Source organism: Nematolebias whitei, chromosome 9, assembly GCF_014905685.2.
Source record: "Nematolebias whitei isolate Nwh7 chromosome 9, NemWhi1, whole genome shotgun sequence".
Classification (NCBI taxonomy): Eukaryota; Metazoa; Chordata; class Actinopteri; order Cyprinodontiformes; family Rivulidae; genus Nematolebias; species Nematolebias whitei.
In genome coordinates this window covers 17,361,110-17,373,801 of record NC_056506.1, presented here as the reverse complement: position 1 = coordinate 17,373,801, position 12,692 = coordinate 17,361,110, and the positions used below count along the sequence as shown (strand labels likewise).

Genomic DNA, 12,692 nt, shown 5'->3' with positions numbered 1-12,692 from the left:
GTCCAGGGTGTACCCCGCCCCTCGCACAGTGATTGCTGGACATGGGCACCAGCGACCCCCGTGACCCAAAATGGAATAAACGGGTAAAGATAATGGATGGATGGATGGATGAATTTTGTTGTTTTTTATTATTTAGGTAAGAGAGAAAAGGCATTTTGATTCTCTAGCATGTTCTGAGAAAATAGTAAATAAATGATAAAAATCCTTTGAATCCTAAAAGCTAACAAGCGTACTGCAGTTATACACCATTAATAACTAATATACAGCAGCAATGGCTCAGACAAGTAAAGACCTTGTATAACCTTTGGCTCTGGTTTGTGTCCTTGGCCTTCGAGCTGAGATGATAAAAACATTATGTAACACACTGTCTCATGGTGGTACAAACGTAAATCAAGTATTACTACATTATCTTGAGTTGATCAGAAGCTATGGTCTGGACAAGCAAAGACCTTGTTTTAACTTTGACCTTGACACAAGGGTGGTTGTGGCTGAGTGGTTAGAGCAGTCGTCCTCCAATGGGAGAGTTGGGGGTTCGATTCCACCAGCAGTCACATGTTGAAGTGTCTCTGGGCAAGACACCGAACACCTCATTGCCTTAGATGTGTGTCCCATCGGTGTATGAATGTGATAAAGCTCTGATTAGTCTTTGTACAGATCTAGTAGAGTGCTGTATGAATGGGAATGAGGCACAGATTGTGTTGTAAAGAGCCTTGAGTGTCTTGATGAGATAGGAAGGTGCTACAGTATATAAGTACAGTCCATTGAGCCAGGAGCTGGAGTGATGAAAGGTGTATATGACACTCCTTCTAGTGATGATGCATAGGTGTATCAAGTTTTAATAAATTATCTTGAGCAGATCAGAAGTTATGAGATGACAAGAGAAAGTTTACATACATACGGATGGCAACTATACCATAATACTAGCCAGGTTAAATCAGGTCCTCTGGACGGATTCTTCTTTATTGAAATGTTCAGACTCAGACTCACAGTCTGAGCTCCTCAGACTGAAGAAGTCTTTCGGATAAAAGACGAAACGTTTCAACAAGAAGAATCCGTCCAGAGGATCTGACTTTGTCAGGATTTGTGTTCCCTAGTGCGTCTCCCCCTTGTGTTCTGCTCCAGCTCCTGCTGCTCCCACCTGCTCCTGGTTGTCTTTTCCCAGGTGTTCCTCATTGTCTGTGCATTGTCCTTTATGGTGTCCAGTTTCTGCCTCCCTCCGTGTCTCCCTGATGAGTTTGTAAGTTTTGCTGCCTCGTCAGCCTTTTGCTTTGTTTAATAAATACATTTATTTCTTTTACCCCCGAGTTCTTCGCCTCTGCCTGCACATGTTCTATCAAACAGAAACGCGATAGAGATTTATCTACATGCCATCATTTCAATGGGCGTATAATAAAAATAGCAAAAGGCAGGCTAAATGTTGCAGAATGATCGTTAAAAGCTAAAAGTAATAAACAACTAGCTAAAAACTAGAAATAACAAAAGGCTGTCTGTTCATTGAAATAAAGCAGCATACAAAGGTTTTGCTGTAGTTGAGCAACTGGCATCTGCATCACAAACACAAACGTGATCCGTGAGTACTGCTGCATTGATCATACTTGGGTCAAAGGTTCGGTGAGACTATGATATCATAGTTTTCAAGAGGGTGATCTGAGGCTGTCAACACAAAGATGAGAGGGAAGCATTTATAGGTTATTTTCATCCTGGAACCCGTTTTCCAAAAATAACCATTTAGAGCTTCTAAAATTCAGTTTTTGTCTAGACACGAGGCTGAAACAACACAAAACCTTTGTTCATAGTTTGATGTTATCAAGTGACTGGGACCTCAGATCACTCGAACATAATACATGAAAGAGATAAAAATGTACTTAAACACAAAATATTTGACATTTTGTCTCCTACCCAAGTCGTTGAGCCAGTAGGCGATCTTCTTATACACCTCATCACACACAGTTACAGTGACAGCCAGGAGGATCTTGGGGATGAATCTTGTAAAACCAGGCAGCTCCTGAATCTCCATCACCACCTCCTGCCAGACCAGTTACAAGACAGACACGTTTTTAAACAACAATTTTTATTCATTTATACCTCAGATCTCAAAGCTATTCATAACACAATGATAATAACTTAAGGGAGTGTTCTCCTAGCTATAAACTTTTTAATTGTTATTACTGACTTATTAACGCCATTTGCCATCAGGCCCAAACCTGTAGTTGCAGGCAGAGGAGCATAGCAAAGAAGACGAAACAAAGACAGAGGAGGCAGACGGGCAGGCTGACCAGCCATCTGAACACAGCTCTCTTCCACGGAGGGTAATAGAACTCCTCACAGCCCGTTATGGGACTGCAGCGCTTCACCCCCTGCAGTGACAAGACAACAAGAGGCTGTTCAGATGTCTTACAAGTCCATTTTGGGTGATTCAACTGCAAGTGGTCAGTTCTAAAACTTGCTGAATACTTGACAAGGCACGGGCAGCACGGTGGCGCAACTGGTAGAGCTGCTGCCTCTCAGCGAGCAGGTCCCTGGTTCAAACCCCGGTCCAGGGGCCTTCCTGGGTGGAGTTTGCATGTTCTCTCCGTGCATGCGTGGGTTTTCTCCGGGTACTCCGGTTTCCTCCCACAGACCAAAAACATGCATGTTAGTCTGATTGGTAACTCTAAATTGTCTCTAGGTGTGAGTGAGAGAGTGAATGATTGTTTGTCTCGTTTGTCTCTATGTGTCCCTGTGATGGACTTGCGACCCGTCCAGGGTGTACCCCGCCCCTCGCACAGTGGGCATGGGCACCGGCGACCCCCGTGACCCAAAATGGAACAAGCGGGTAAAGAAAATGGATGGATGGATTGACAAGGCACAAGACTTTTGTTCTTGCTGATGTGGATGCGAGGTGTTCTTTTTTGAAAAGACATTTTATACTGAAAGAGAAACTGTGGGGGAGAAGTCCTGGTTATCCCTCCCACTTTATCTTTATAGGTTTTGATGGAACAGTTGTAAAGATGACTATATTTTCTAATGCCCTCGTCTCACTAGTGAAATGAGAGCAGTGTATAGTTCAGCCATTTTTCTGCATAAACACCCACAAAATCCTGACCACATGATACTTGGCACATACATTGCAAGTGAAACGTTCTTCTGGGAGCTGGTGCACAGAACGGGTCCCCAGAGCCATGCGAGAACAAAAAGACATTTCCATCACACGACTGCAACAATGAGAACAAACATCTTGACGTCTTGCTGAGTGTAAAGGTGTATACTCCATCCAAAGCCGAACAGCTGATACACGCTCACATGGTTGAGAGATGTTCGTTTTCACACACACCCTCATGGTCCATGAGACATTCAGTACAGGGCTCCTGGGAAACCCCTCCTGCTACCATGTACCTCTCCACAGGGTTTCTTTTCACCAGAGTCTCCACTCCGTTCCTACATCTGCCGTTTTCTGTCACAAAGAGAGCGCAACACTTTTCAGCAGACAGACTCCTCCATTCAGTGTTTCTGTGACCTCCATCCAGGAGGTTTTGGCCATTTGACTATCTTAATGGGGCAGCATAGTGGCGCAACTGGTAGAGCTGCTGCCTCTCAGCGAGCAGGTCCCTGGTTCAAATCCCGGTCCGGGGGCCTTTCTGGGTGGAGTTTACATGTTCTCTCTGTGCATGCGTGGGTTTCCTCGGGGTACTCCAGTTTCCTCCCACAGACCAAAAACATGCATGTTAGGCTGATTGGTAACTCTAAATTGTCTCTAGGTGTGAGTGAGAGAGTGAATGGTTGTTTGTCTCTATGTGTCCCTGTGATGGACTGGAGACCTGTCCAGGGTGTCCCTCGCCCCTCGCACAGTGATTGCTGGACATGGGCACCGGCGACCCCCGTGACCCAAAATGGAAGAAGCGGGTAAAGAAAATGGATGGATGTTTGAATTGTTTTTGTAAATTTATTTATATGTAAATGAGATGGGCATTTGATATCACAATATATCGATCGCAGACTTGTGAATCGAATAGAATCAAAATCATATCGTGACAGACTTTGTGATATCGAGAAAAATCGTATCATCAAACAAATCAATATAATGTCGTATCATGGTAAAGCTGGTGATTTACACCCCTATTACCCACCACTGTATGCAGACACACACACACACACACACACACGCACGCACGCACGCACACACACACACACACACACACACATACACACAACTACAGCATACATAGGCAGTCAGTGAGCAACAAACAGAACATCAGTAGGTCTGCTGTTGGTTCTAGAAAATCAACAATACACTAAGACATTTGAACTATATTAGTTTAACACAGTTAATCACAAGTTTGTACAATGTTCCCTGGATAAGCTTAACTACCTTAAACATGCAGTAAAAGAAATAGAGGCACATATGCAATGGTTTGTGACTTCACAGAGCTCCGTGTCGGAGCAAAGACTGAAGATCTGAACCTGTAAAAACCCACAGTGTAGATGTTTTATTATCTTAAGACAACTCCTCTGCTACTTATGTGTCATGTGAGTTCAGTCAGGTGGTTCTGCAGTGCAGCTAATCAACAGATCTGAAAAGCCTCTGAGAGGCAAACGGGGTGTGAAGAAGCTGAGATTGTGAGCGCAGCAAACTGAAGGAAAGTGTTGCACAAATCTGCTGCGACAGTTTATATTTGTTTGTATTTCCACAATAAGGTTCATATAATGGCAGTTTTCAAAATGACTTCCTTATGAACAAAGAGTAAAAACACAAAACATACATAAGAGGCCTACTTAAGTCCATGCTGACTTGATCTGTTGTCAGTAGATGTGAAACAGTTTCCAGAAGTTTCCCTCTGGAGATGGAGAGAAAAAAAAAACTTACTCCCAATGTGGGGCTCGAACCCACAACCCTGAGATTAAGAGTTTTATTATATACTGACTGAGCTAGCCAGGTCTACAGACACTGCCACCTTCAAGCTTTTTATAAAGGTCTGCCTTTCCTTTTCTCTTTTCTGCACAACAGAAGGAGGTGGGAAAGACATTCCACAGTACGGTGTGGGTTCAGCGTAGTGTAACTTATCTCTACAAGTAGTGCACGGGGTGAGCGGCTGTCAGGAGAAATACACTGCAATGAAATAAATAAAACTTCTCGTCTCACCACCAACAAACAGTTCATCCACTTCTGAACTTCCAAGTTTGTATCATGTTATTTTAAAAGACAAGTTTTGGGAGTGATTCTCACCCTGAACTGAGGTCTGGGCTCCTCCAAGGACTCGGCAGGGGTATCCAGAGTGCCCCACTTGTAGGCCAGTTCTGCTTCTCGCCTCTTCCAGCGCTCCAGAAACAAAGTCGCCCAAACGACATTGAAGAGGGCAAAAACTACACAGCAGATATCCTGACTGGTCTGTGCAGGATTGGGGGAAAAAAATCATATTGCTTCAGTTAATACCATTCAGAGTCACAAAACCAGTTTAAAAAGCAACAATGAAACAAACTACCATTTCAAACACAACTAAAAAACAATATTTAGATGAAAGGATTAATTGTTACTCTTTTCAGAGGCTTTTTAGTCCCATTCAAATTACTAATCCTATAAAAACCCCTCTGTGATCCTCAAAGCATACACAACTAATTTACATTTGGAAAATTTATCATCGCCATAAATACAGGACCACAATACAGCTCGAGGGCTGAATGTTGGGCTTTATCCATCTTAACATTCTCAAAATAACAACAAAAAAGTCAAATAAATAGATGAAAACATTATTTTTTTTACTGAATCTTGAGGCAAAAGGAAAAGTTCTGTACATTTTGTAGAAGTTTTTATCTGTTCCCAACTTATTTTCTATTCTGACTTTTATTTAAGCAGAATCCAACTAACCAACCCTCTTTTGTTTTATACTGAGCATTAAAATGTTCAGTATGTTTGCACGTTGTGCTGCACAACTTCCATTCAACAGTAGTTTAACGTGGCACATAGTAGGATTTTCACTTTGTCAGTCTACAAAAATAAATTATTTTTCTTTTGTTTTTCCAAACTTGTCTTTTTTTGTGTTTACAGGTTTGCTCCATACCTTCTTTCCATGTTTCTGATATGTTTAAGTAGCAATGTTACAGCACCCCACAAAGGTCTAGAGGAGTAACTGCAGCATTTGAGGCGTATTTGTGAGGATGAAAACATTTCTAGAAATGATCCCATGTTTATGAGGAAAAAGATCTTTATGAAAAGGCATTGTCACTCACTGCCTGTGCAATAACCTGTCACACAACCTGTGTAGTTCATGCTATGTGCAATATACTTTGTATATCATGTGCATTTAAGCTAATATTACTACCTTGAATTAATTATTCATACAAATTCATCCTGCTTGCACCGTTATATTCTAACATGTTGTTTTTACTATATTTCTTTTGGATCTTGTAAATGTCATATTTCTTTTTCACTTTTTGGTACTTTATTTTGTACCTTTATTGCATACTTTAGTATTTATTTTGTTTTTTAGCGAGTCAAATCAGTTCTCACCCTGAACATTTCCTTGCTGTGCTGACCTTGTGTTAACCTGCATATGACAAATGAACAACATACCATAACAGAGTGGCCCACAAAAGTGGCCTGAAAAGTTTGAGAACCACTGGTTAAGGGTAACCCACTGGTTTCATTGTGAACAGAATTTAGTATGTCAGGTCAAGCACTCAAACGTTTGCTCATCCATCCACCTGAGACCGATCTACAGCTCAAAGCTCTACTTAAAGGCTTTATCTCACAGAGCTGTAATTGTTGGTGAAGGAATCTCCAAAATGTCTCGAAACATTTGCAGCATCGTCAGTTTTCTCTTGTGAGTCACTGCCCTTCCCCAGTTGCAGTTCTACCACTTAAATTTTAAGTGTTTTAAAAATGCATGTAAACAGTTTTCTCTCGAAATCCTCAGAGTCGTCTCTAACCTGTCTCAGTTTAGTTTCCCTAATTCCAGATCACAGGAGCAGTATGTCGACAGAAAACAACAGGAGCTACAGCCTGAAGGTCTAGATCTAAAAACCACACCTGGAAAACGAAGAATCACCTTAAGATTTGATCCTAATCTGCATGTCTTCATTTCTAAAGTGTACTCCAGAAGATTAAAGGGCGGCTGTGGCTGAGTGGTTAGAGCAGTTGTCCTCCAATGAAGAGTTGGGGGTTAGATTCTACGAGCAGTCACATGCCCAAGTGTCCCTGGGCAAGACACTGAACCCCTCATTGCCTCCGATGTGCCCCATTAGTGTATGAATGTGATAAAGCTCTGATTAGTCTTTGTAGAGGTCTACGTAGTAGAGCGATGCATGAATGGGTAAATGAGGACACAGATTGTAAGGAGCTTTGAGTATCTTGATAAGATAGAAAGTACAGTCCATGGATCATTTACCATTAAATCAAAGATGTGGGGCAGCTACTGGGGCTGGGTACAAAGCAGGCAGAGGAGAGTGACATGCATGATCTAAACATTTTAGGCCATGCACGTTATTTTCTTGTATTCTTGTTGTAATTCCTGTATTTTGGGCTAAAATAACATTTTAAAAAGGCCATGATTTTCAAAATAAAACACTGGTCTCTTGATCACCAACACTCATAATAAAGTGAGACTGCAACTAATAGGTTTGCCTATTTTTCTTGCCATTTAGTGTCTTTAGTTAGTCTCCAACATTTACAGGCCAGTGAAATACCGTGCATGCCTGCTCCTCACAGACATGTTACTAGTGAATTTCTCTTCAAAATGCATAATTATTTGGAAATTGCAAATAGTTAAGACGTTCATTTTTATTGGTGGGAAACATTAAAAGAAATGTAAAAACATTTTAGTTACCTGGTCAGCCTCTGCCAGTATCCAGAGCAGAAAGCCAATAACAGCAGGGTAGAGCATGGAGTTGGTGTAGAAACCTAGCCAGGCAAAATACATGCCGATCTTCACTCCAAAGTAGTCACAGATGTCATCTATAAAACAGATTGCAAATATATGAATTTTGTGGTCTTGGTGAAAAGAATCATCAGGTTTACCAAAAAACAGCAACTAGGGAGCACAAACCAGTGTATCTCTTGTGCCAGTCCCAAGCCTGGATAAATTGTGAGGGTTGTGTCAGGAAGGGCATCTGACGTAAAACACTTTTGTCAAAACCATAACGCGAGTCCATCAAAGCAAAAGCATATCAGATCGGTCGAGGCCCGGGTTAACAACGACCGCCACCGGTGTTGTTGACAACCAGGATGCTGGCAGAAATTGTGCTACTGTTAGTCAAAGACCATGAGGAGGGAAACGTGTCAGGATACAGAGGGAGAAGAGGAAAGTGAAGAATGTAGGACTGAGGGTGGCAACTCTAAATGTGGAAACAATGACAGGCAAAGGCAGAGAGCTGGCTGACATGATGCTGAGAAGGAAGGTAGGTGTTATGTGTTCAAGAGACCAAGTGGAAGGGCAGCAAGGCTCTCAGCATTGGAGCAGGGTTCAAACTGTTTTACCATGGTGTGGTTAGAAAGAGAAATGGAGTAGGGGTGGTCCTGAAGGAGGAGTTGGCAAAGAATGTAGTAGAGGTGAAGAGAGTGTCAGATAGGATGATGTGCCTGAAGGTAGAAGTAGAAGGTCTGATGCTAAACATCGTCAGTGGTTATGCTCCACAGGTTGGATGTGATGAGGAGGAGAAAGATACATTTTGGAAAGATCTGGATGAAATGATAGAGAGTATTCCCAGGGAGAAGAGAGTGGTGATCAGAGCAGACCTGAATGGACATGTTGGTGAAGGAAACAGAGGGGATGAGGAAGTGATGGGTAGGTTTGGTGTCAAGGAAAGAAACCAGGAAGGACAGATGCTGGTGGATTTAACCAAGAGAATGGAAATGGCTGCAGTCAACACTTATTTCCAAAAGAGGGAGGAACATAGAATGATCTATAAGAGTGGAGGAAGGAGTATGCAGGTTGACTAGGGAGAATGGAGACTGTGAGGTTGTGGCAGGTGACAGCGTGGCCAGACAACATTGGATGGTTGTGTGTAGAATGACTGTTGTTGTGAAGAAGAGAAAAAGAGTAAAATCAGAGAAGAAGACCAAATGGTGGAAGCTGAGAAAATAAGAATGTGAGAAATTCAAAGAGGAGCTGTTAAAGGCACTGGGTGATAAGAAAGAGCTTCCAAATGACTGAGACTACAACAGCAAGAGTAATTAGAGAGACAGGTAGGTACCTTGGGTTCAACTCCTCACTAAACATAATCAACTGTAGCATGATTCAGCCTAATGAGCATAGCAGTATCTGCCATAGAAGCTACCATCTTTTCATTCATTCAACCTTTATTTAGACGGATAAATCACATTGAGCCTCGAAGACTCATTTACAAGTGAGACCTGTTTAGACAGACAAGAAGTAGTGAAAGTGACACATGTATAGGATTTGGAGGCAAAAAACTCCTTCCTAACAAACCCTTCCTCCTTGGCTGAGAAGACCTCGATTTTGAAAAAACACCCCGCACATAGACAAGCATATGTTGACGTAAACATTCCACAGGGGGGAGACGACAAGGGCAGTAATAATGTCCAAGGACGCTCCCGGAGGCACTGGAGGAGTTCTGGTAAGGATGGAATAATTAGCCAGTTCCCTCTGGTGAGATCCATAAACATTCTCAGTCACTCGCTCTTTTTTTAAACTGATTCATTCTTATTTTTCCACCTAAGTATTTTCTCTGATATTTTACATTTGTTCATTTGATTTGTTCATCCCTGCTCCCTGAGCAGTAGCAATGGGGAAAGACAGTCGCCCCCCAGCCCCATCGGGGGGTGGGGGGTGTCTTCCCCATCGCCAGTCTTTGTCATGTACAAACTTACATTGAAAACCCGCAAAAGAGTGAGCCCGTAAAAGTCAAACTGCAAAGTATCAAGGGACTACTGTACAGGATTATCCAATGAACTAAATGAAGAACTGGATTTAAAAAATGCATTTTTTTTTTTATTTCTGGTGGGGCATAACCCATGTGGGCATATCGCTCATGTTTAAACATCAAAACGTACATTGTAGATTTTTCATTCAAGATTTATTTATACAGGTTAGTCTCATTGAGTCACAGGGACTCTTTTTTACACGAGACCTGCAGAGATATTTTTGTTTTTGTTCACTAAGTGTCTCATCTGCAATATAATAATAATAATGTGTTGTGTTGTCATCATTGTATGTTCCCATACAATGGCGAAATTGGCTCTCTGCATTTAACCTATCCACCACCAGGTGGAGCAGTGGGCAGTTATTGAAGGTGCCCAGGGAGCAATTGGGGATAGGGTGTCCTGCTCAGAGACACCACGAGATGTGCAATGACTAGGGATCGAATCTGGGACTTTTGGGTCCTGAGTCGGCTGCCCTGCCTCTACCCCATCTCGGCCCCCATATGCAAACTTACCTCAACTTCATAACTTGAGTCCCACACTCCTTGCTTCTTTGAAGTGAGAAAGCTCCTCCGATGAGAAGTACAACGTCTTCAGTTACAAAGTCCAGTGGTTTTTGCTTTTAATCTTGTTTGGACTTAAGGTGTTGTCTAAAATCCCCTCAGAGTGCAGAGAAAGCACACATCCAAACTTGCATTAACTTCCATTGGATCGGAGCTTAGCCTCTTTTCTTCTAAGCTAGAAGTTAAGGCTCTTTAACTTTTAATATTTCCCACAAAAAAAACTCTGTAGATACATAAAATTTAACGTGTGAGGATCAGAAAATTCTGCTACTTACAGTTTAGGATTTTTTTTTAATCAATGCAAATTTTATTTTATTAACAGCAACTATTTATTTAAAAAAAAGCTTTATTTCTACTGTGTTTCTGTCCGTTTGATTTATTAAGAATGCTGTAAGGAATCACACAGGTGTGTGTTAACCACGGTGACACCAGTGAGCTACTGGCAGCAGCTTTTAAACTTGTTTTTTATACTTCTTATACAGTTTATACTTTAAAATGACTGCGTTTTGTTGGGTTAAATTTTGATTATTAAAGGACATTAAAAATTATTATTAGGCGTTAAAGAAGAAAAATGATGTATGTTTTGTATTTTGTGCGGAAGTGGCACTGGCATCATTCAGACTTTCCTCAGACATTCACCTCATCATGTCTCTGGAAAAGAAACAGCAACATTTCTTACCGAGGGGTTGCCTTTCACACACAGCTTGGACCCAAGACGTCATCAGCTGGTTGAGTATTCTTTGTTCATGAAGAGGAAACATCTGATGGATGACCCCTCGAGTTACCAGCTCTGGAACTACAGAAAACATGTCAATAGAGTTGCACATATGGTGGTGTTAGACTCGTGAAAAACATCTAAATGTTTCTTTTACCTGCAAAGTTGAATCTAACAACTGAGAACAACTGAGAATATTTTATACACCACATCATACGCCCGCTCACAAACCATTACATACTTCACCACTTGCTCTCGCCGAGGTCCGACGCTTTCCCCCTCCTCTCCCTCTCTGCTTTGCTGCTCTGTCTGTGAAATTGCTTCTGAGCCTCTCTTGCATGTCTTCCGAATCATAATTATGGACTTGATTTGATCAGTTGGTCCCTCAACACAACTGATAACATTTCTTTGAAGAGAAGACAGGCTTTAGGCGAGCCGATTTGCCCTGTTGGCATGCATGCAGCTGGATATCTCATCAACTTGGAAGACTTGATGATGTGTCTATCTCTGCTGCCATTTGTGGATTTTAAGGACACATATTTAATTGGATTTACGATAGCTGGTTCCTGCTTTTTGGATTCAGCTGGTTGCTGGTTTTATCAACAATCAAGGAAGTCCTCTGCAGCAAATTGGGACCCGATCACGCTGCTTGCCTTTATGATGGTTTGGTTCGTGCCTCGAGTACCCAGACTCAGATGCTTTTGGCAGAATAGATCAGATCTCGGGGATTATTCTCAGGCATGGTCCATTGGTGTTGCCATGTAATTTGGACATTTTGGAACCATATGGACCAACACAGACTCAAGGTAGACGTCATTATAGCTCTGTCTGTCCCCAAAACAACTGTGTGTTTATCTGAATTTGGATCCCCTGACTGGCCTTGAAGGCCATCTCATCTGAATTTGCCTGGAGAACATGTGATCTGATGCTCTGCCCCCCTCCTGCCCATCGAGGAATTTCTAACTGATAATCAGAGGAAACCAGCTGAATAAACATCGTGTCATCATTTCAGGACTCTTGGATTCCCATAGGCATTGTCTTTGGCCATTCCCCAACATTCCTCGAGAAAGTTTACAGATCTCACCAGGAACTGGTTGATTATTCCATCCTTATCCGAACTCCTACAGTGCCCTAGAGTACGTCCTTGGACATCTCACCACTCGTTGTCTACGTCACTATGTGCTTGTATGTGTGAGGTGTTTTTTTTTTTATATTTGAGGTTTTTTTTCTCAGGCAAGAAGAAAGAGTTTGATAGGATTTTTTTTTTTTTGCCTCCAATTCCTACGTGTCCAGTTTCACTACTTTGTGTCTGTCTAAACAGATCTCACTTGTAAATGAGTCTTTGAGGCTCATTGTGATTTATCTGTTTAAATAAAGGTTGAATGAACACAGCATTACAGCCGTCTATAGCAAAGACAAGCAAAATTATTATTATTAAACTTACTGCTGTCACCAGGTGTTTGTGCATGTGTGCATCTAATAGAAGATGAAGAATTAGACAGACAGACAGACAGACAGACAGACAGACAGACAGACAGACAGACAGACAGACAGACAGACG

At 41.9% G+C, this 12,692-nt stretch overlaps 1 protein-coding gene across 1 annotated transcript in view; it reads right to left on the bottom strand.

The window, feature by feature from the left end:
- The window catches only part of ano8a (anoctamin 8a), a 66,518-nt gene that overhangs the window by 31,174 nt on the left and 22,652 nt on the right, over positions 1-12,692 (bottom strand). Inside the window, 5 exon segments of the mRNA XM_037681519.1 lie at positions 1,900-2,026; positions 2,205-2,357; positions 5,204-5,365; positions 7,800-7,927; positions 11,096-11,212. Coding sequence (XP_037537447.1) covers positions 1,900-2,026; positions 2,205-2,357; positions 5,204-5,365; positions 7,800-7,927; positions 11,096-11,212 — 687 coding nt within the window.